This window comes from Chroicocephalus ridibundus, chromosome 1 (genome assembly GCF_963924245.1).
Source record: "Chroicocephalus ridibundus chromosome 1, bChrRid1.1, whole genome shotgun sequence".
In the NCBI taxonomy this organism is placed as follows: domain Eukaryota; kingdom Metazoa; phylum Chordata; class Aves; order Charadriiformes; family Laridae; genus Chroicocephalus; species Chroicocephalus ridibundus.
In genome coordinates, this window is record NC_086284.1 from 117,884,817 (window position 1) to 117,908,548 (window position 23,732).

The following is a 23,732-nucleotide window of genomic DNA, read 5'->3' on the forward strand; positions in this document are numbered from 1 at the left end:
CCTCACTGGCACTGGCTGTAGAGGAGAGCTCAGCTCCCTGCCAGCATCAACTTAAACATATAGCTCTCCTTAGAAATATACGGGGAAAAAATGTAATGAATGAATGAAAGCAAGAAAGCCCAGGTGAGCACACGCTCAAATTTGTCACCTGTGGTATTCTATTTCCTGTCTGGGTTGCAGGAGCAAGTAGTGTCTGGACCTCACTCTCCAGTTGACATTCCTAAATAGGAGCTGCTCGGAAAACACACTTCTGTTCGTTTAAACTATGTCCATGAAAGTTTGTTTGTTTTTTGTTTGTTTTTTTTTTTAATGCCCAGCAGGTAGGGGACCATTAATCCTGTCAGTCCCACACCACCACAACCAGCCCCTTTGCTGGCGAGTGCAGGTGGCTGAAAGGACGCTAAGCTGGGCCCTCGTGCCTGCTGCTGTAGCAAAGCGATCCAGATACCACACTACCTCTCGCACATCCTTCCCCCACCTTGAGCCCCACGGTTTGTACCACTTCTGCTTTGGAAAGCATTGCTCTAGGGCAAGGGCTGCCTTTTCCCACCCTGTGCAACAGCACTGTAATCCCATATTATCTGCTGGAAGAAAAGAGGGAGGAGGAGGATTGGAGAAGAAGGACCAAAAACCCATCAGCAGGCAGATACGATGCAGCAGGAGTTAAGGAAGAATTACAGAGTCCTAGAAGTGGTTCTACTTTGTCTTAGATGCCAGAGACCAAGGCGGAAGGACAAAAAAAAACAAGCAGGGGCTGCAGAAAACAGCTGGAATACAAAATGTCATCAAGTGAGGCCAAAGCACGTGTCAAAACTGCATATTTTATTTCCAGTTTTTAAATATGTTATCACAGGAAGAAAAACGAATGTCAAATGTCAAAACCAACTCAGAGTTAATAGGAAGCAATGAAGAGACGCTGCTTGAGAGGGGACATGCCAGGAGAACTCCAAGTCATTTTTTTGGAAGCATTTCTTGAAAGTTTGGCAACCTTCCTCAAGAACCTTGCCCTGTCAGCACAGGACCGCACGCTGCTGCTGCGCCTTCTGCTCCAAGGGAGCAGGGCAGGCCAGGAAACCCTTGCCAGAGGATGCACAATATCTCCTGGCTTGCAGGTCAATTCCCACCGCTCCTGCACAGCAAACTAGCTCATCACCCACCTTCCCTCCTCATGGGATAGAGAAGCCTTGCAGTGAAAGGTCCTCCGTGCAAGGTGAGAGAGGCACAGTTGCCATCCTGTGTCCCACTGCACGTTGGGCAAGCTGTCCCAGCGGTCACTGAGCACTGGCCTTGCTCCTGCCCAAAGGCAGGTGCCGTAAAAGTGTTCCAGGAAGGCAACGCAACGCAGGGGTTCTGTTCCCACCCTTCCCACCCTCACATCATCCATCTTCTGGACAGTGAGGGTCTGCCCACAACACAGCTCTTGTGTTTCTATAGCCCCGCGCAAGCGCTTCCCAGTGGATTCATTCATCTTGGACCCAGCTCTGCATTGCCCTTTAGGCCCTTCAAGCCGCTTTGAAGCTTATGAGAGGACCTTGGACCTTCCCACCACACGCTGCCCTCACACAGGACATCTCCTGGGCAAGGGCACATCTGGGGGACAGGGTGCGACAGGGGCACTGCTATGCTTCAGGGTCTGCCTTGTTGCACTGTTTTCCCCCCATGGGGCTATAACAGCTAAATATATATTTTATCAGCTGTTCTAGTTTACATCAGAGGCTGGACTTGGAAAAAAGGTGGCGATGGGGGTGGGTAAAGGTGGCCAAGAGCCCCAGTAGCAAAATCAACACCATTCCCTGACCCACGACGCACACACGTCTGTCTCCCTCTCACACATTTACCTCAGCCGAGTGAAATGTTCTCTTTAAAAATAGGACTGTTTGGGAGCTTTTGCTGTGATAAGTTACAACTCTTTCTAAGTTCACTCATGGAAAAAAATACTTCTTAAAAAATATAGCCAAAAGGCTTGGTGGTGATCCAGCAAAGCCAGAAAAAAAATAAGGAGGAAAAATCCCCGCCACTGCAAAAACACACATTCTTCTTGCAGACCCTTTCATCAAGGCCCTAGGCATGCTTTACAAACTTAAATTAAAACCTCTAAATCTGTGTGAATAGAAACCTGCTACTTACATAGGCCTCTGGTTAACTGAACGAAAACAGGACAGAAGAAAGTGCCCCGTTGATGCAGAAACCTGCCTCTCTCTGCCCCACCTTCTTCCTCCAGTCCACCAGACACAAAAATCTCATGTTGCATTAGAGTCTTGCAGCTTTTTACGTCAAGATCAGATGGCAGCAAAGATGCCTCTACAGACCTGCAACGGAGTGACGAGGTGGCCAAGCGAGGGGCCAGCATGGGCTTGGGGGATGCACCAAACCCAGCCAGGTCACTCATAGGGCTCACACGGCTTATGGAGACTGACCCATACTTAGCAGGGTAGAGGGTGTCCCACACCACCACCCCAGCACTCTGGTAACGAGTAGCAACCTAAATAGGTTAGATGTTTGAGCAGAAGGCTGGTCTTGACGGGGATCATCCTAAGACACATACAGAATGGGCTGTCAAGCCGTCTGTTAGTAGTTTTCTGCAGTAACACCCGAGGAGGTGTGAGACACCAAGTGACAAGAAAAGGGCAAAATTGCTTTTTAAAAAGAAGGGGAAACTAAACGTCCTGCACCTTCTTTACTGCAATCCTCAGGAAGATACAGGGACAAAGTATTTACAAGCACCTATAAGAATGCAAGAAAAAAATAAAATAAATCTTTTTTGGTTTGTTTTAAACCAGAACAGACCATGTCAGACCTATCTAATCTCCTTTGCAAGAACCTGCAAGCCTTGTGGGAAGGGGTAAGCAGAAGGCACCATATAGTCTTGACTTTACCGAGGCTTGTGAAGTATGCTCCCAAGGTACTCTTACGGGCAAGCTGAGGAAACAATCCAAATGAAGGCACAGTTTATCTGCCAGTTTTGTGCTGTCCCTCTATGTGCACAGATTAATTGTTAATAGTTTATGGTCAAAAATGGTTCCTTCCTTCCTTTCCCACACCCTAACACACCTACATCTCCTTTCTGTATCCCCTAACTATGAGCTGGGTGCCAGGCAGCCGGCGTACAGCTGACTCGGGGCTGGCTGTCAGGCAACTCGGGCCACAGCCTTCCCTTAGCGGGACAACTCGCCTGCCTCCTCTCCTTCATCCAGCTACCACTTCTCATGAAACTCGTAGGAGTTTAATGTCCTGGGAGCATCTGCTTCTCTGTCAAAACAGACTGAAACTGGTCCATGAGTTAAAGCATTATCGAGACAGAATTAAGACAAACAGACAGCAGGATCTTTTACAAACTGGTGCAGAAAGCTGTTTAACATACCCATGCAAACGGTGCTTCAATTAGACAGGAAAAGTCAACAGCCTGAACACACAGTGGAGAAACAACTTGCTAGACAGCAAATCTGCAGGAGAGGAGCCTGTCGATCACGAGCCAAGCGCAAACAGTGCCGTGCTGTCACACGCACGCAGAACATCAAACATCCCACCGGGATGTGTAAACGGGACATAACCCGCAAGGCAGGGGGGAAACCTCTGCAGAGAGCCCCACGCGTGGCTCCGAGCGCTCACGCTGCAGGAGAGACAGCTGGGGTCAGGGCAAAAGGAAAAAGCTGCGCGAGGTCCAGGAAAACATAACCCGCAGGGAAAGGCTGAGCAAGCTGGAGCCAGCCAGTACAGACAGAGGTGGCTGAACAGGGAAACAAAAGCATCAGTCTTCAAACTCATACAAAAAGTGCTTTTTCAAGGAGAAAGGGATGGAAGCACCTTCCAGTTCCTTCGGATACAGGGCAGGCAGCTTTTCTAATTGTAAGGAAAGTGAAGACTTGAACAGATCATGTAGAGGGGTTGTAGTGTTCTCCAACCCTCCCTTTGGTCAAAGGAAGCAGCTTCATAAACATCTGCCACGATCTCCGTACGGCTGCTTTTGTCTGAGGACAGTACTTTGAATGTTGCCCTGACGCCTGACCCTGTAACTCACTGGGACCACATCCCACTTTACACAATTAGGGGCTGAGGATCCCTTGACTTAATGGGGACTGGACTAAAATCTCATTTCCTCTAATGCATCAGCCAGACAGACTTCAGGTAGCAGAGCTCCTCAGCCTTGAAAAAGTGAGCCTGAGCAGGATCCCAGAGCATAGAGGAACTGCCCCGCAAGGACACATGTGGTTTTTTTTTTTTTTTACATGGTACAACTTGGAGGTGTCTTAATACCAGGTCCCAGCCACGCAGCTTCCTGACCCAGACAGCCCAGGCATGAGGGGCTGGATGCTGCCTTCAACTACAGCAGTCCCAGCAAAGGAAAGAGATGGAAAGTCTTTGTACACTCATCTCCAAGATGGCTTGGTGTCCACTTTTTCCTTCTAGGATCCAAGACTCCATGCAAGCCCCTCACTCGGTCAACAGGATTAGTTTTTTGTGGATGGTTGTGGTACCCCTGCTATGGGCTTTCTTCAGCTAGTCTTGCTCAGCCCTCGTGTTTCTGCGACAGGTTTTGTGATGAAGACCAATTTCCTTTCAGATCTTTGGGCACAGGCACTGTCAGAACAACGGGACAGCAGTGTCTGAGAACTTCCCCAGCAAAGGGTGGGCAAAGGCAAGTGCAATGGGAGACCAATACTCCATTTCCAGTTCTGCCACTGGTTTTTAGCCTGTGCATCACATAGATTTTGTCAAGTCACCTAAAATGAGTAGCAATTTGATACTTTTGTGCCACAGTGCAAAGAATGGGTTTTCCTCTTATACCTGTAGGGAAGTAACACCACTTCCATCCACAGTGGGAGACACATACTGCAAGGACCTCAAATATACCACAACGAACGGAGTGTGAAATGGGTGGGTACCTAAGCTAAGAGACAGGAACACCTGTTAAGAAAGCCCTGTTTGCTTAGTAATTCAAAGCCGCTTCATTCCACTGAAAGTAAACACACAATTTCAAGGACTCATTGCAAAAGCTACTACAAAACAATAAAAAGCCCCTCTGCTGGTAGTCAGTCCTCTTCAGGTGTCCAGCTCTGCTCCTTCAATTTACACCTGCCATTATAGACCAGCTAAGTTTTCTTGACCCCTTCATCCCCTTGCAGTTCCATCAGTTGGTCTCCTGTGACGTTGCCCTTCTTGCTTTTTCTGAATTTGAAGTACCAGCAGAAGACAGCAAGGACCAGGAGAAGGATCAGAACCAGCGGTAAGTATAGGACGAAGTTCAGCAGTGGTGGGGATGAGCAGATCCTGGATGAAACAGTTGACTCTGGAGGAAGCAAGAAAGAAAAAAAAAGGCAAGTGAGGCCCCAAGTTAGTTTGAGTTTCTCTCTCCTACTGTTTCTATAGGTTATCTTCTTAACACTTTTCCCTCAATCTTCAAAAGCTACCAATTTTTAAGAATTTGTACAGGCTACCTGAGGAGAAGGGTGAGAGAAACCAGGTAATTTGCCTCAATTTCTTGTTTCGGGAGGTCAGGTAAGGCCCCGGCTCATTCAACTAAAACATCGCAACAGAAACAGCACAGGTCTTCAGCTAACCCCTTCCAGACTGGGCTCAGTAAGGAAAAGACATATCCTTCAGCTCCTGGGTCCCTGCCCAACACCAGTGACAGCTGAGTGAGGCAGATGTCTGTCAGAGGCTGCACCACTGAACAAGGAGGAACAAGAGAAAAAACAAAGGAAACCAGATCTAGGAGGTCCCTGTCTCCCCCAGACACTTGCCCCTCCTTGCTTCTGCCACTCTGCTATCCTATTTCAGCCACGCTGAGCTGCAGGCAGCTCTCAACCCCATCCCAGGCAGCTCCTGCAGAACAGTTCCCCATTTGAGGTGGAGGCTGCCTGTACTGCTGGTGGACCCTCTGAGTACTTCAAAAAAAACCATGTTTGATCAGTCCCATGCTAGCTGAAAAGCTCTCATTTGCAGCCTCTCCATTTTTGTCCTGATCTCCTTACAGCCACCCATTAATCCTTGCCATCAAAATCTCCTCACTTGACACATGGCTTCAACACCAGAGACTAACCTCACATGCACCTGGCCTACCATGAAGGGTCATGCCAACTCCTGTGGGTCTATTTTATCCATCTCAAAGTATTGTTCTTCAATTCTCCTCTTTACCCAAGAGCCACGTGCAGATGTTTTACATTTGCTCTGCAGAACCATGCTGAGCACGTGGGTCTGCTGATTTGAAGCCGTTCATGGGGGACCCACACAGCCTGGTGGGCTAGGTGTGACCCTAGGGATGAACAACCTCGGGGCTACTCCTGGCTGTGAAACTGGCTTTTACCTCTCTACCTCAGAAGCTCTGCACCCAATTCATATAAATGGAAGCGGCGTTTACTCTCCTATAGGAAAACAGGGAGAAGTCTCCACTACACGAATGTCTCTGTGTTATTAAGGAGGTACCCTAAAGGGCAGCATCAGGGATTAGAGCTGAAGTTGCACCATGACCCCTCGGAAAACTCCAAAACATTGAAATTTGTGAGCCAGAGGGGCATTTTAAGAAACCTGCATCACTGCAGAAACACAAACACACACACGCAAAAAAAAAAAAAAAAAAAAAAAAAAAAGAAAAACCACCTCAGATTTTGTGAAGAACCAAGAAAACCACTTGGCAAAAAACACTTCTACAAAAATTGGAGGAGAATTTTGCAGCAGTTACTGAGCAATTTTAGCAATGGTTACTCCGCCAGTAAGGGGTAACAAGACACAGAGGGAGCTGATGAAAGAGAAATCCAAGTATTAGAGGTAGCCATGATGGACAACAGCAGGAACAAAACAGCATGGGGAATGAAGTGCTGTCAGTTCCTCCCTGTGCAATTAAATCCAGATTAGTTTTGCTGTAAATGCAGAGTCATGTGAGTAGGCTCTGTGCCTGATTGTGCCAGTAGCCGGCACAAGGGAGGGCTCTAAAGGGTCCCCCCCAAGCTCCTCCACATCAGTCGACGTTGACACTTGCTGCAGAAGCTACAACCATGTGTGGGCACCCAGGCTGGCTTCGGGCATGGCAACTCCAGGGCTGAAGGCACAAGAACTGCCAGATCGTCTCAGCTGGGTGCAACACAACTGATTTCACTATTCATGTTTTTTCTTCAACATGGGTTGCCTGAGCCTCCTATTTCCCCAAAGAGGCAACAAGAGCATACTTTTTTCTCGTCTGTTACCTCCCTAAAAAAACACCCCTGTGTATGCCTGATTGAACCCTTTGCCTTTTTTTTTTTTAATTAAAATTCTGTATGCAGAATCCAGCTCTATTTTTGCACCTGGCACACACCCCAGCTGACCCCAAGAGGACAAAGGCTGGTTTTTAGAGACCTCACTGGACATGGACTTGCCAGAAAAATCACAACAATATTTTTTTTCCCCAAAACAGTTAGCATTTTGGCCCCAATGGCACAACTGAGAGCAAGGGCTTGTACCCATGGTCCTGCAGAGACCCCACAAGCCAGCAAAGTGCTGCAGACACAAGCGCGCTCAACAGTACCCTTTGGACCATGGGGCCTTGCAGTCGGAGCTCTTGGAATCTCATTTGACCGCCACCTCCAACCTTTACAATGCCGAGCACCTGGGTTTCAGCCCTGGCAGATCAACGGGACTGGGAATAGGACCTCATTGCCTCCCCCACCAGGCCCACAGCACGTGTCCCTCAAAGGGCTCTCCTGGCTCCCAACACAACTCTGATGATCACCCCAGCACCAACCTCCTCTGCAATCCCTTAGCAGGTCCTCCCTGCCACGCTGCATCCCTGCCATTGCGGCCAGCATTGCCAGCAAGGAGCTGCCATTATCCACCCACACACCCCCCCCAGCATGGCTAAGGGGGAACCAGTGCGGGGCAAGCAGCCCCTCGCACCTAGCGGTATTACCTGGCGGGATGGTGGTGAGCTGGGTGTACCCAGAGCGTGCTGAGGCTTTCAGAACCCAGTCCTCCCCGTCGCTCTGCTGCTGCCACTCCTGCAGCTGGCAGTGATACACCCCGGCATCGCCCTCCTCCACGCTCCGCAGCGTCAGGCTGAAGTTGCCGGCGGTGGGGCGGCGGAGGTACAGCCTCCCTGCCAGGCTCTGCTGGGGGTACTCGATGGCACCATCGCGGTGGAGGGTGAGCAGGGGCCTGATGCGGCCGCTCTCCTCCCCCCGAAACCACATGGCCGAGAGGTGGCTGGTGGGCTGGCGGGCACCCTGCAGCAGGCAATGCAGCGTCACCTCCTCGCCCTCTCTCGCCGAGATGCTGTGGTTGGTTTTCTCCAGCTGCAGTTGGCGCTCTGGGGTAGGATGCAAGCAGAAAGAGACATTGCGGTGTTGCACCACCATAGAAATACTCCTGGCTGCAGCCACAGGCTGATGGAAATCTTCTGGAGCAAAGCATGGGGGATCACTGGGATGGCCTCTAACAAGAGCCTCTGCAGGACACCCACAGAGCCCTTGCTCCTGTGATTCATTCTCCCTGGGGTGTTCCTCCCTTCCCCATCATCTCTGCCCCTCTTCACAGCTCTCTGCTGTAATATTTCTCCCCACCCCCTCTAAATAAGCGATAAGGCATCCTTTGGACCAAAAGCTATTTAGGAAGCTGGAATTTTCTGATCCACTTTACTTAAAGCTGCAACCCATAAGCCAAGTGAGGCTGAGAGAGGGAAGAACTGAGCCAGGGAGACCCACCGTGCACCCCAGTGGTGCAGTGCCCAAGGTGGGAGCAGCTCAGCCTTCAGCCTTGTTCTCAGCAGCAATGTGCTGCAGGGTAAGGAAAACAGAGCATCTTGCTTCAGGGTGTTCAGGAGTACCAGGAAAGGGCTTCTCCTCTAGTCACAGCACTGTACAACCAACCAAGCGCACCACGTGTTGGAGGGAAAAGAAAATGCCACGATTCACTTTGTTATGAAGCATTAGACAACACCTGCCAGTGGCAAAAATACCAGCTTGGTTGGTTTGGGAGGATGTGGCAAATCCTCCTAACTCCCTATTTCCCCTTAAGAGGCACTGACACCTCCTTCACCCCTAAGCCTCAGATCCAACTTAGGAGCCGCTGCTTCTCCTAAGCCCTGCCAGAGAGGTCCTAAATAGGTCCAACCTGTCCAGCAGCACCTATACAAGATATAACCACCTGCTTACCTGGGAGCTTGAACTCCAGCGTGGTCCTTCCCGATGCTCCCTCTCCGAGTTTGTACCAGCCGTCCACGAGCCAGAGCCACTCCTCTACCACACAGTAGTACCTGCCCTGGTCCCCAGTGTTCGCAGAGAGTATCCGCAGCCAGAAAACGTTGCTGGACACTCTCTGGCTCAGGAACCGGGACTTCTGTGCAGGAGAGCTGAACTCAGCCCCATATTCCAGTATGCTGCTGTAGTCAGCCCTTACAATTTGCAGGGGGGTTGCATCTGTCGGAGAAGTAGGTAGGAGGTACCAGGTAATGGCGAACTGAGAATTATTCTGGGCAAAAACAATCCTGCACTCAATGGCTGTGTCAGCACCGCCGGCAACCTCCACAGAGCTCTCTTCCGTAGCTACCAGAAGCTTGCTTTCTAAAATGGAGAAATAAGATAATCACGCTGTTTGCAGCTGCCAGTACATGGATGCTGGCAAGGAAAGGAATAAGGCTGTCCTGAGACCCGAAGAAAGAGGAGGAAGAGGGTGCTCAGAGGACAAAGACCCATTAGGGGATGCTGGAGCAGGGGGCTTGGGAAAGGAGGGAAAACGCAAATCCACACACCCTTATTTGAACTGTGGCAGGTGCTACTGCCTGGGTGCAGGGGAGTAGCCGAGGAGGTGCCTGGGGGACCACAGGGCAGGAACAGAGGGATGGAGACAGCTGCCGTGTTGGAGCTTTGGAGGCTGTGGCGGTGTGGGTCTCCCCTTTTCGCCCTCTGTCTGAAGCAAACGTGTCCGTCTACGACTGCTTCTATCAGCAGGCTCACACGTAAGTGACAAAACCAGCCCACGGGAACAAGTGTCTTATCTCAGAGAGCCTGCGTGGGTTTCACTAACAGTCACCACCTCAGGTGTTTGCGGTGGTTATCAATCGGAAGCCACATAACACAGTTCTGAACGTCCGCTGTGATTATACCCAGCAATTGTTCAATTTAGCGCCGAGCGGTTCAGGAGAGGAGAGCTGCGGTGCTGCCTGCAGCTCTGCCCCCCTGCCGGGTACACGGTTGCTCCCCATGAGCCTGTGCTGCTGCTCCTGCCTTGAGGGACGCCTTCCCATCGCACATCGCCCATTGCTGCTGCCTCTCCTTCTCCTCCAGTAGCAGAAAGGCTGCCAACGGGTCTTTTCAAAAGGCCTCCGACTGCCTGCATTTCCCCTTGGCCTTCCCTTCCACGCTGAGGCACCACCTCTGTCAGATGTGGCCAGTGAAGGAGTACACACAGATATCTACCCGTGGTTAGACAGAAATTACTCAGCACAAGACACCATCAGGGTTTTAAGGGACCGTAGGCCAAGTTTCCATTCTTAGCATTTTCCTTGAATACAAGCTGAGCAGCAGGATGCCCTGTGCCACGGAGGCTGGGGGCCATCGAGATCCCTTAAGCTCAGCCCCCAGGTTCGGGGATGGGCTGCAGAGGACATGCTGAGATGCCCCCAGAGAATGTCTCAGGCCCCTGCCCTCGGCCACAGGCTCAGCAGGGCACTCTCCTCCACAGCACCTCCCCGAGGGATGCATCAGCAGCTGGTTATGGAAAGAGCCTGTGGACCAGGAGGGAGCTGTGGCTTCTGCTGCAGAGGCCAATGGGGAAGAGGGACACCACAGGGGAGAGCCCACACATTTCTCCTTCCTTCAAGCGTTTCTTCTCAAACCTCAAGCAATCCACTTCAGAGGCCATCATTGCTCTTCCCTCCAAAACAGCCCATCTGATGGCCCTTGACACCCCTGCACATTGCCTCTGCCTCCCTCTCAAATTTGCCAGCAAAATCTCCCAGCTCACATCCACTTATGCTGCTTTTTTCACTTTGCACCCTATTGCACTTCTTCCCTCTTCTCTCCGCGTTGCGGAGATACATTTTCACCAAGAGGCAGACAGTTTCCTCCACAGCAGGACTTGCACATCCATACGTCCCAATATCTGCTTACTGCCTCACCTCACCAGTGAGGATTTCAGGAGCGACCAAGCAGACTTGGGCGTGCTTAGGAAACAGACGCAAGTCGATGCCTTCCAACTCCAGTAGCTAAAAGCGCACCCAGCGCATAGCCAGACCTAAGGAAGCACAAATCGTCAGAGAGGGTCAGCCTCCCACCTTGAAGATATTCAAAAGCCCTCTGGACACGGTCCTGGGGAACTAGCTGGCCCTGCTTGAGCAGAGGGTTGGACCTGATGACCTCCAGAGGTCCCTGTCAACCTCATCCTTCCTGTGTTTCTGTGACAGGTGAACTGATCACACTGGAAAAAATAAGACACTTGGTTCCCTGCCCATGGCAGAGGGGTTGGAACTAGATGATCTTTAAGGCCCCTTCCAACCCAAACCATTCTATGATTCCTAACTTCAGCTGCTTAGTACAGAGGAATATCACTCAGCCAGCCTGCTGAAGTCCAGGAGCTTTATTCAAGGAGCCAAAAGTGAACTCTGCCAAAGGGAAAGAAAAAACCACTCGCAGGTATTTTAACTGGAAACTTTGCTCCTGCTTCAAAGGCCACAGGAGAGGAGCAGGCAGGGCCAGGGGAGGTGGTGGACACTGGGGACAGCCTTCCCACGTCAGCCACAAGGATACGCCTTCCCCAGCTGCAGCCGCCAGGGAGAGTGTGCGGCAGAGCAGCCCCACCACTCATCGCAAACAGTTTTTTTGCCTCTCCCAGCAAAAAGCAGCTCCAGAGAAGTCAGCTGTGGGGCCATGCTGGACCAAAACCTGCACCTCCCTCCAAGCGAGCTCCTCCTGGCAGCACTGCTGCAGTCAGAGTCAGCAGGTAAAACCCAGGACCTCTCCCCAGAGAGGCTGCCAGCACAGGAGACAGCAAACTGCCCGGGGTGGCCTCTCGCTTGAGTATGGCCCACCCTGACACCCACCGGGGCAGAAAATACTCCAGAGAAGCCAAAGCTACCAAAACTCAGAGAGAAGCTGTGGGAACCGCTGCTGTGAGCACTCGATTTTGATAAGAAAAATTGCTGTTATGCTCTCAGAGAGGATCACCTTGAGAGGAAGCAGAACACTTGCTGCAAAGCCCCTTTCTTTCAACTCCAAGTCTCCTCTCGCTCCTGCTAAAGATCAATTACCGAAAAGGGCAGAGCAGCCGCCTGCCTTTTCCTTTGCCACAGAAAGACGTGGTGCTGTTTTCCCTTTCAACTTAAATTTAATTAACCAAGCCGAGCCTCTCTCTGCCTGTCTCTCTGTGAACTCCGCCTGCTGACGCCACGCTTTCTGCCCAGCCCGGGAGCAGTGGAGCACCCAGAAGGGCATGGCTGCTGCGGTGACCCATGTGGGGCCAGCCGGCTGGAGGGGCGGCTGGTGCAAAGCCCCCTGCAGCTCATTACAGAGCCAGGGGAAGCCACCGTGGGTGGCTGCAGTGAGAGGCCGATGAGAGCATCCCCGCTAGGGTTGGGTAGTAAAGCGTGGTATGGCTGGATCTCCATCTGCCTGCCCAGGGCGCTAATTATGGGACTCCACCAAGAATCAGAAGCTGAACTACCTAAGTCAGAAATGGAAGAGACCTGTCCTCCTTCCCCTTCTGTTATGGTCTTTCACACATGTCCCTCCCATTTGAAGCTACAGGCCAGATCCACAGCGGCATTTTAAATTCCTAAAGCACCGACCGTGGTGCTTTAGGTGCTTTGCGGTAAACAAAGTGCCGAAGCACGTCAAGAACTCCAGTATCTCTGCAGGCGTGAAGAAAGAAGCTGGTGATTCTCATGATTTGCAGCTTCATTTTCTTCAGCTTCGCCTCATCCCATTGCTGCTAGAGCTGTCTTCCTTCCCAGGCTTACTTCTCTGCCTTCCCAAATATCTATTGCTGGCTCATGCTGTCTTCCTAAGAGAGACAGTACTAGAGCCAGCAGCCACCTCCCACTGCGCATCGCCCCCTCCCAGTTGCCACCATCTTTACAGCGTCGCAGTACCCAGTAACAGCTGCAATACGTTTGGAGCCAAACGTCGTAATATCTCGCTGCTCCGCTGCTACCATCTCCTCTGTGTAGACACTCTACAATTACACCTGCTCATCTTAATGCCATTTACATTACTAATGTATGCGCACAGATGCTGTCTGCTGTCACCCCCCTAGCCTCAGTACCACCCCGCAGACCCACTGCCCCTGGCTGACTGTAGCTCAGGTGTAACACGGAGCATCCCAGCACCCAGCTCCGCAGGGGCGAGGAAAGAGCAGCAATGGAGCAGGAAGGAGAGCACCATGGAAACGAGCCCGAACAGGGAAGGAAATTATCAGCGTGCGCTTCGGCAAACCTTTCAGCTAAAAAACATGGAAAATGCATAATTTCAGTTCACCGGGTCGTGATCCCGAAAAGCCAAGAATTAGAAGAAGGAGCACTTAATGCACGAAAAAAATAGCAAGAACTCTTCTTTGCTGGCAGAACAAACATGGGGGGGGAGGGGTGTGGAACAACCGAACCCCGGTATTCTCATGCCTGCCTCCATGGGCTCAGAGGTTTTGGCTGGAACAACCCCTTCAATTCTTCCAGCCGCCCCAGCCAGGAGCAGGGCAAGCCGACCTCGTGCTGCTGCCAGGAGTGGTGGGAAGTGGGAACACGGCAGGCTGGCTGGGGGGCCGCAGTGTATTTGCAACATCTCTCTCCCTTAAGAGGATGAGGCTGCCTGCGCGATGCCAGCAGGCACAGCGGCAGCGCAGACCCTGCCTGCAGAGGTGGCCATAAAAGGGAACCCTGGGCAGGGACCCCGTCTGCGCAGCCCAGCCGTGCCCGGGAGGAGATGCCTCCTCCCAGAGCCCCTGGCACCTTGCGGCTCTGCACTGGCTCCCAGCCTGTCAGAGAGCCCTGGTGCTTTCTCAGCACACCTCAAACACACGCAATTCGCCACACCAGGGGAAGCTCAGGGTCTTCCCGAGTGTATAGACATATCCCAGCACCATCTTCAGGGGCCGGCCTGTCTCTACCATCCTTCAGCCCTGCAGAAACTCACACCATGAGAGGCACCTCACACCCCCAGCATTCAGCTGGGCTCCTTTGGGGGGTGGGGGGCAGCTCCTTCTTCCCAGAAACAAGGCTTAAAATCCTACTGGCAAGGCTTGATCCTTATGTGTTTGTAATAATCTATGAACAAATAGACATTGACGGTCCCCAACACCAAATTTGCCTCCAAGGGTGTTGTCAGGAGCTGTGGGTGCTGAGGAAGAAACAGGACAGGCAGCACCACCTCCTGTGGCCCCAGGAGGTGACCCCGCTGGGGACACCCCAGCCATCAGTGGTCCTGGTTGCCCTGGTCATGTTTGATGGATTTGAAGTTGCATAAGGAGAGACCTCTGCTGAAGAAGCGCCTGTGACGCTGCTTACCTGGCAGCACCACCTTTATCCCCACGGGATTGGACCTGGTGGTAGCCGCTGGCTGCCCCAGCGGTGGGGTGTTCCTCCTCCAAACTTCCACCTCACACTGGTACGTCCCCTCATCGGCAGCCGCAGCATTGTGGATGCACAGCCTGAAGGAGGTGGCAGCCTTCGTCAGCTGGGCTTTCCCCTGGAAGTGTGGCTGTGCTGTCCCCCAGACCACAGTGCCATTATGAAAGACCCAGACCAGCTTGTGGTAGTGGCCGGTGGGTGGGCTGGGCTGGAAGAGCCACCCCACGGACACCGGCACCTCCTCAAAGGTGTAGCTGGCGCTCACTTGGCAGACGAGTTCAAAGCTCTGGCCGTATCTGACGGTGGCAATTCGGCTTCTCAGCGTGGCGTGCAGACCGAGACCTGCTCGGGAGGAGAGACCCTTGATGCTGGGACAGAAATCCTGCCCTGTGCCACCTCACCATCACTCTTCCCACCCAGCACCATCCCCAGTGCTCCAGCCACCGCAGCCCCCTGGCAGCCAGCACTCCTGCTTCCCTGCCGCTCTTCCAGCCCCACGCAGTCCCAGGCCCTCTCTCCTACCTCGCCCCCCGCTCTCCCACACCCCAGCCCCCCAGGCAACCCTGAGTTTCCTCTCTTCCAGGTTCCCCAGGGATCCTCTGCTGATGGTGCTTCCCTGATTGTTGCTTCTTTCCACCCTCCACAAAAGCCTAAGAACTCCTGTGGCCCGACTGGTGCTCTCAGGCTCCCAGCCCAGCAATAAGAAAGGAAAACCACTCTAAATCACAGCCAAAAGCTGTCTCTCCCTAAAGGCAGCCATTCCAGCAATCAAAAGGAGAAAAGGCATGGGCATTGCACTATGGGGAGGTTAGCGGCTCCGTGTTCAGACAGGAGGCCAGGAGAAGCAATCGGATGCCAACACCAGAGGTGTATCTCTGACAAATGCCACCATACAACTCAGCAAGTGCCTTTGTTGAGCTTAATTACTGTAAGTGATTATGCTGCTAGAACAGATATTTTCTATTTCCAGGTAAGGAGACAGTCAGAAAGACCTGCTGAGCAAGCCACCGGCTTTCAGGTCTCCAGCTATTTTAGCTGTTGTGTCCCACTTGTCTCTTCCAAAACATGTCACGGAGGACTCAAGCACCCTGCTAGAAATGGGGAAATTGAAGCACTCCAGGGCCAAGCGATCAGGCCCAGCTCACCCTGCAGCAGCAGCAGAGCCAGGGCACGGCAGACCTCTGTCCTACCCACATGCATCCACCCACTTCTCCAGCCTTGCCTCCAGTGTGTCCAGCTTAAAAGCCCAGAAATAGGGGTGGCCCAACTCACCCATGGGGTTGACTGTCACTGCTGTCTCCCCCTCCTCTGTCCATCTCCGGCCTTGGGACCACTCCGTCACTTTGCACCCATACCGCCCGCCGTCGCCCTCGTCTAGCGTGTTGGGAATCACCAGAGTGAAGGCGCCGGAGCTCCCTTTCTCCAGCCGGAGGCTCCCCCGAATCCTGCCATCCTGGTAGGCGCTGCCCAGGCTCAGGGTGCCGTCCTGCTCCATGGTGGCCACCAGCACCCGGGGACCCGGGTGCTGCGGTGGCAGGTGCCACCACCGCACAGACACTGGGCTGGTTGCTCCTTGCACCTCGCAAAGGAGGATCAAGGCGTCTCCTGCCATCACCTGCGGCGTGCTGGTGGACACGGACAGGCGCATGCGTCTCTCTGCAAACAACAGTTACTGCATGGGAGAGGACATCGTTGTGCTCCTCAGAGAAAGCCAGAGATACTGTAGTATTAAATGAAGAGACTAGATAAATCTTGACATTGGAAAAGGAAAGGAATTGTCTGAAATTTTCCACCAGCCTTTTCTTATACTTTGGAGAGGGCTTTGTGTTGTTTTTTTGGTGGTTGTTTTGTTTTGTTTTTTTTTCCTTCTTTAACATCTTTCCTGGGACATGGATACATAAATACTTAAAGAAGTACTTAAGAAACAGTCCCACAGGCAGCTCCCGCTACATCAGAACAGTCATCATCTAGCTATGACAAGGAAACCAAGCGTCTCCTACACATCTTTCTTAGAGTGGTTTCTCACAAGTTATCCCTCCAAAACAGGAAAAGCACCCTGATGGAAATAGCAGATTCCCCCCCCATCCAGAAGTACCCGTTCTGCTGGGTCATCCTGTGATCCTCAGGAGTAGCAATTTTCTGTACCAAAGACTCAGGAGGACCCAGCCTCCACAGAACCCTACTTATTTCCCCCAAAACTTACTGCAAAGAAACTGAGCTAAAGGTTTACACTTGTTGACAGCTGCTGCCTCTGTCATGCTAATGTTTGACAGAGCAAGTGCTTTTCCCATTATTATCTACCAAAATCTATGGCACATTTGTGCTCTTGTTACCAACAGCAGGTGTGTTGCCCCTGTCAAGATGAGGCCAGACTCGAAGCGTTGCCCAGTCAGGGATCACTGCAGGCTTTACCCAGAAGAGCAGCCATTAGGATTTACTAACCTATCGGTTTCACGTCGACTTGGATGCCTGACGACAGATTGGTTTGGATGCTGTGAAAGTCTCCAGGAGTCTTCACCTCCGAAACAGAGCAGTGGTATGTACCGTTGTCCTTCAGCCCCACCTCATACATGGTGAGGACATAAACTGTGTTGCTGTGCTTGAATGCTCGGAGCTGCCCCAGCTTGGCTCTCTCTCCATATTCATCCTCCCAAATCAATACCCCGTGGGGGTCAACCCTGGCCATTTCCACGCCGTTGAGTAGCCAAAGCACTTGGAAGTGCCTGCTGCTGCTCCTCTGGGCTCCCACCACGCAATTGAGCTGCAAGGTATCACCTTCAGAAAGGGAGCTTTCAGCAGCAGCAATGTCCACGGAGAGGTCTCTGCCTGTGGGCAATCAAAAGCAAAGAGGGTGCTGGGTGGCCCTGCCCACCCTTCCCTCCCACCGATGGCTGTGCAGAGGGAAACAGGAGGGAATTCTCTATTGAGACATTTTCTTTCATATTAGAAAAGTTATTACGATGGAAAATTTTGCCCATGGGGTGACCGTTGCCAGTCCAGGCCCTAACCTGCAGTTGTAGGTGGAAGAAGCACCAGAGCCCTGAGGAGCTGACCTTTGAAGCAGCTAACCACCCCAGAGCAGGGCACCCACCAGGCTGGCCTCAGGCCACAGCCACCCCCTGCTTAACTCAGGCATCTGAACTGAGGGCAGCTCCTGGAGCTGTTCTGCTTCTCGTAACAAATATCCCTTAAACCAGAAAGGGGCTTTATCACTCAGTGGTGTTTTTAACTCTGTTGTCCATAGTGGGAGAAGGCGCGTGGAGGGCTGGCATTCAAGTTGCTCATCTGAATCTGATGCTGCTGGTCCTGCACGCTGCAGCTCTCAGTGGCTGCTGCAGGATGTGGGCAAGAGACCCTCTCCGAGTTGGGGAGGTTTTGGGTCAATTCCTACAGAAAGCAGAAATGCCAAGACTTGTCACAGCACAGGGAGGTTGGAAGGAAAGCAAGAGGAGGTGGAGGTCATCTCCTAGTCCCTGTCCTGCCCCCCATACCGGCTAGCAGGAGGTGCCAAGCAAAGAAGGTAGCGACAGAGGAAGCACAAAGTCATCCTCCCCTTGGCAGACCCTCTTGGGCAGTCAGCCGCACCTGAGGAAAGGACCCCGTCTCTGGATCCCATAATATGATTCACCTTGCTCGTGAGGCATTCAAAGCCTCTGCTGCTAACGCCTCCTGGTTCCTGGAATCAGCCTGACTGGAGAGTGGCTGCAGGCAGAGACCCCCAGGATGGCCCGAAACCCTGCACAGTGACAGCAGTGGCACAGGCGAAAATTAGGAGGTAGGGCCGAGACCTGACTCCCTGGGCAAGCAGCCCGGCTCACACCACTCCATCCCCTTGGGTCACTGTGGTGACCCCCACGTCCAACAACAAGGGCAAGTTTGGAGGTAAAACAGAGCAGCTCCCAGACGGCCACTGCAAGGGCTCAAACAATTTATTGAAAGCAGAGCACCCTGTGAATTTAAACACGGTTCATAAACAGTTTGCGGACAGGAATCCCAGCCGCTGCAGATATGTTTGGCATTCCCAAATATTTGCTGGAGAGTTTATAGAAACTGATGGAGCAGATGGCCACCAGCTCCTGCTGTGATGGGGCGCTCAGCCCCACAGCACAGGCTCTCCCACTGGGTGCTGGAGGGAGACCTCGGCCCTGCAGACGTGATGGAGGGCTCATACGCCCACCGCTGTTTCCCCCCCAGCAATACCAGCAGCTCTAATACAACCACCATATTGTCCCCTTATCACCATCGCCTCCCTTCTACCCCTGATACCTTGCCCCCGCACCCCCCGAGCCGCACACAGGGTGCTTGGTCCTTACCCATCTGTTTCTTTGGTTTCCTGCTCTGACTCACCACCCTCTTGTGAGACACTGGTTCCCCTCATCCGCCCCAGCTCTGCAGCCTCCTCCATCCACCCTGAGGCAAGAAGACGGGGTACAGCACCTCCCCAGGCAGGTTTTCAGGGAGAGATTTGCTCCTGTTTTACTACATACTATTGCATATGTTAAAGAGCATCAACTAGATGCAGCCTCGTCTTGGCTGCTTTGAGGCAAAACTTACTGGTGGGAAAGTGAGATTTTCCCTTCCTCTGAGCACAGCTACCCACACACAGCTGGGGGAGGAGCAGGGCGAGGGACCACAGCCAGCAAAGGGCTTGTGGCAGGGGGGATGGCAGGCAGGGTGCTCAGAGGAGTGGCAGCAAACACACAGCGCTGCAACCATCCCAGGGCAGTGGGGAGAGGGGGTTTTTCCTCAGCAGCCCTGGGCGAGGCGATGCAGAGCTCGCAGATGCCAGAAGCCACGGGAAGCTGCTGGGCAGAGGGAACAGGAGATGCCTGGGAGAGACAGGGTGGAGTCAGGGAGGACGGGCAGCACTGGGAAGGGGCTGGTTTTCAAACTTTCCTATTTTAATCTCTTTCATATGAGCTAGCAGGTTTAAGTCTCCTCTTTCTAAATACCTAAAACTGTTTTCCTAGAGCATAAGGCCAGGAGCCAGCACCCACTTCAAAGCATAGTCTGGCCCACACTCCCGTTACTGCCATATATGACCTACTAGGAGGGGACATAGGGATTGTCTAATAAACAGGCTGCCCAGAGAGGTGGTGGAGTCGCCGTCTCTGGAGACATTCAAAACCCGCCTGGACGCATTCCTGTGCAACCTGCTCTAGGTGACCCTGCTCTGGCAGGGGGTTGGACTAGATGATCTCACAGAATCACAGAAACTTCAGAGTTGGAAAGGACCTCTAGAGATCATCTAGTCCAACTCCCATCTCCAGAGGTCCCTTCCAACCCTTACCATTCTGTGATTCTGTGAACACCCGTTGCTCTGGAAGCCAGCAGACACTAGAGCCATGTAGCACACACAGCACATCCCCGGGTCCCTTGGTGCCCGTGGCCAAGGCACTGTGACAGGCAACTGACTGTTGTCTACTTTAGGTTTTGAGGCCACAAGACCCTTGACTGGAACTTAACACTGCCAATGAGCCAGGCTGCTGCAGGCACTCGCTGCTCTCTCTGCTAACACCTTGTGTGGGCCCATGAGGTTGCATGATCGCTCCCGGCATTGGAGATCCAGCTGCATGAACCTCCAAAGCGAGAAGCACCAAAATCTCCTGAACCAGGGGCTGCCATGGCCCCAAGACCAGCTTGCCCCCCTCAGTGCCCCATGGAGGCAGCCAAACCCACCGGTGGGTCCCTGGGCTGTGGTGGAAGCAAGTGAAGGCCACTGAAGGTCGCTGCTATAGAGCCTTGAATGTACAAAGGAGCTGAAGCCAATGTGTGAGTTTGCAAGGGGCTTACCCTGGCTCATAACTGCCAGTGACGTCCTCCCTGTTTGCTTGCGAGAGATGTCCTTCCATGTCTCATCAGGATCCTCAATCCACTCAGTCGCCTCGCAGTACAGTTGACCTCGGTCAGATGGCTCCACTCCCCCAATGGAGAGCTTGTACGTGGTGTTCCCAACCTTGTTCAGCCGTACATCCCCCACCAGAAACCTCTGCGCGTAAGAGGGCCCTGGCCTCAAGACAAAGTCCTTGGAGAGGGTCAGGACCTCCTCAGCGTGGTGCTCTGCTGATCCCTGAAGACGGTACCAGCCAACAGAGAGATGCGTGTGCTGGATCGTGGACTTGGACACTTCGCAGGTGAGCTCCACTGCCTCCCCTTCAGCACGTGTGAGAACCTGAGGTGCCATGGAAGCTGAGAGGGTGTCTGCGATCACTGAGCACAGAGAAGAAACACAGAGAGCAGCGGGTCACAGGAAAAATCATGGGAAAAATGGGCAAATTGCTGGCCACTATGAAATCACAGCCAGGCCTTGAGGGATCTGACAGCATGGGAGAAGTATGTTTTGTAGCTGATTGACAAGGCTTCCACCAGCGTACACCAAGATGTGAAGCAGTTAAAACCTCAGCAGGGAAGAAAGCACAGCAAATCTCTCTGCAATACTCTCTTCAGACAAACTATGGGCAGTATTAATTAGGCAGCCCCAAGGAGATTAATGAGCAGCCCCTCATGATCTCAAGTTCAGTCTGGCACACCGTCAGGACAAAGGTGGAAACAGCGGTGGATACCAGATGGAAGTAGCATACCACTGCGTACACTTGGTGGGGCTCACAGCAGGGCCTGTCCCTTTGCCTCTCCACCCCGTTGCGTTCCCTCTCCCAGTGCTCTGCAGGAGCTGCTCCCTCCCTTTTTCTGCGGGCATCTTGCTTGGGTCAAGTGCCATACCCTGACCTGAGAGGACACCAACAGCTAATGCACAGAGCATGAGAACTCCTGCCTTCCTAAGCATTTAGCTGTGAAATGCTGTGGCTGCATCAGGAACTGAAGTTAAAGTCGGGCCATAGGAGGGCAGAGGCTTCCTCTCCCTTCCCTTGCCCTGGTTGGGAGGAAACAGCCAGAGCAACCTGCTGAGGGACCTCTGGGCATCCCACCCTTGGCCATCTGGGGGTAGGACAGGAAACCCACAGTGAGAAGAGAAGAAGGACAATTTGTGCCCCCCCGTCCCATTAATCTCCCCTTTCCCCAGCTGCCCCTCTGTCGGAGACCAGGAGAGGAGCAGTTCCACCCAGCACAAACTGGGGGGCAGAGGAAGCCTGCCTGCACCCCTGCCCGGCAGGGAGCAGGGCTCTCCTTCAGGACCCACCTGAGAGGTTCGTCTTGGCGCTGTAACTCCCAAAGTACCTCTCATCAGTGTTGGGTGTGTGGCACTCGTACTCCCCAGCATCTTGCTCCTGCAGCTTGGTGATGTGCAGCAGGACGGCGTCCCCCTGCACCCGCTCCACGTAGATCCCCCGGCTGCGCACACGCTGGGAGTAGATGGCGTAGGGGAAGGAGTCATCGACGGTGCTGACGATCTGCACCTCCCGCTCGGGGGCCGAGGGACGGTAGATGGACCACTGGAAGTTCTGCTCCGCCGGGCCCTGGTAGCCGCTCACCTTGCACCACAGCGTGACATGGGAGCCCTCCGTGCGGTAGAGGGGTCCCTTCTGAACAGTCACCACTCGTTGGCCTGTGCTCAAACCTGCCGGCAAACAGTCCGCACAGTGTTTGCAGGGGTATATGCTACCCGAGGGCTGCACACCCAAAACAGCAGTGGGTCTGCATGTGCACAGGACCGTAATGTAATACTGAAAAGAATTGCTGTGCAGTTTTGTTCTTTGAAGAACAAAGTCCAAACGACTTCACATCCCTCGCAATTGTAAGAACAAGTTCCTGTAACAACAGACCTCTGAACTTTCTTGTCCTCTAGCACACTGGGTCACACGACTAAGACCAGAACATCATGGCCAGAGGGCTGTGAAGCCTGTTCATGGCTGGAGAGCATCTCTCAGCCAGCTGTTCAGAGGGAGCAGCAATCAGGCTGAGATCACTGGAGGAAGCTTGTGGTGTGTTAGAATTCAGAGGACCAAGCCCTCAAGTCCTGCACAAGCTGGGAGGGAAAGGGAGCAGGTGCCAGAACTGACCACTGCCAGAGAAGGAGATGCAGCACAGAAGCCACGGGACACAGGACAGCACAGGGAACTGGAAGGCTGGGTGCTGCAGAAGTGCTCCATGGTCAGAAACTGGGGAGGGCATGGGAGAGAGGGCCAGCAAGAGCTCCTCCAAAGGCAAGGGGCACCAGGAAGCATCAAGGGGTCCCCCCATTTCTGTCTGCAGAGGGCTTTGGGAGGTGATGGCCACCTGTGCACCCTCCCCTCCTGCAGAACTCCCAGTGGTGACACTCGCTGTACTCTGGTGCCCATCACGCACACCGAGTAAAACGCTCACAGGACGTGGGCACTGAGTCAAAAACTGACCACGGAGACTGGGCCAGGGAAGAGAGCTGGTTGCGCCACAGCCTAAGAAACCCTCAGAAACACCCTCCTGAAGGGAAGGGGCAGTGAGGTAACCCCCTCCACACCCCCAGCAGCCATGCAGCAGGAGCATGCACATCCCCTCACTGAAACCCTGCCAGGGTCTGTGGTATGGCTTTGGAGTGAAATCACAGTGCCAAAAGGAGAACATGCCACTGCACCTCTTCCCACGGCCACTGAGCCAGAGCAGCGGTGGCCACAGTGAGGCCGTCCTGGCCCCACAGCCCTGGTAAGGTGGCCCGCTGAGACGCCCACCCACAAAGGTCCCATCCACACCAAGAGGGTAATTTACTTTCCCCTCACCTGCCCCAGTGCAGGGCACTCACCCAAGAGGAGGAGGAAGGCAGCCACCAGGCACCACATCAGCCCCATGGGAAAGAGCTCTGCTTGAATCTTCTCCCAGAGGGGTGGTGGAAGGCTCTCATGGGCAATGGCGACAGCCACCCTGCTATTTTGAAAGTGGCTGGGAGGAAGCTCTCTGGCGGCAGTGGTTTCCTCTGCTTAGAAACGGCACGGAGAGGTTGGGGAGTGGGGTGCAACAGCAAAGTAACACGCCTCTGGGAGGTGACAGCCAGCACCCCACCCCACCTGGGTGAGGGTGATGCCCAAGGCCCCTCTTGCCGCTGTGTGCGTGCCAGGTGCCCAGCGCTGCCGGCTGTGGCTTTGCTGTTCCACAGCAGCTAATGTTCTAGGCTAACGTTCTGCCTAGCAACTCCCGCTTTGCTGCACGGAGTAGCTTGCTCCCCGCTAACAGAGGGGGCAAGAGGCCAGACCTCTAGGGCTCAAGCTCCCCCCAGCTACTTATTTTCCCTAGCTGCAGACAGCAGAATGATGCCTCAGGTAGAGGCTGGGTTGGCACA

The 23,732-nt window shown here is 53.3% G+C and overlaps 1 protein-coding gene across 2 annotated transcripts; it reads right to left on the reverse strand.

Moving 5' to 3' along the window:
* Positions 1-1,367: 1,367 nt before the first annotated feature.
* CD101 (CD101 molecule) lies at positions 1,368-23,421 on the reverse strand. 2 transcript variants are annotated; one of them, XM_063348324.1, is made up of 9 exons: positions 23,199-23,421; positions 21,663-22,040; positions 20,318-20,734; positions 16,967-17,350; positions 15,797-16,180; positions 14,462-14,866; positions 9,123-9,530; positions 7,883-8,278; positions 1,368-5,287 (listed from the first exon to the last, which is right to left on the reverse strand). In XM_063348324.1, the coding sequence occupies exons 1-9, from the start codon at positions 23,242-23,244 to the stop codon at positions 5,091-5,093; spliced, it is 3,015 nt and encodes a 1,004-aa protein (XP_063204394.1). In that variant the 5' UTR covers positions 23,245-23,421; the 3' UTR covers positions 1,368-5,090. The 2 variants fall into 2 exon arrangements, with proteins under 2 accessions (XP_063204394.1, XP_063204405.1); XM_063348335.1 differs by lacking the exon at positions 7,883-8,278.
* Positions 23,422-23,732: the final 311 nt, after the last annotated feature.

Coding starts and splice junctions, on each gene's coding strand:
- CD101 (XM_063348324.1), bottom strand. CDS start 23,244: ATGGGGCTGATGTGGTGCCTGGTGGCTGCCTTCCTCCTCCTCTTGG. Junction 22,041..23,198: donor TGCCTTCCTCCTCCTCTTGG/GTGAGTGCCCTG, acceptor GTTTGCCGGCAG/GTTTGAGCACAGGCCAACGA. Junction 8,279..9,122: donor GCTGGAGTTCAAGCTCCCAG/GTAAGCAGGTGG, acceptor ATCCTACCCCAG/AGCGCCAACTGCAGCTGGAG.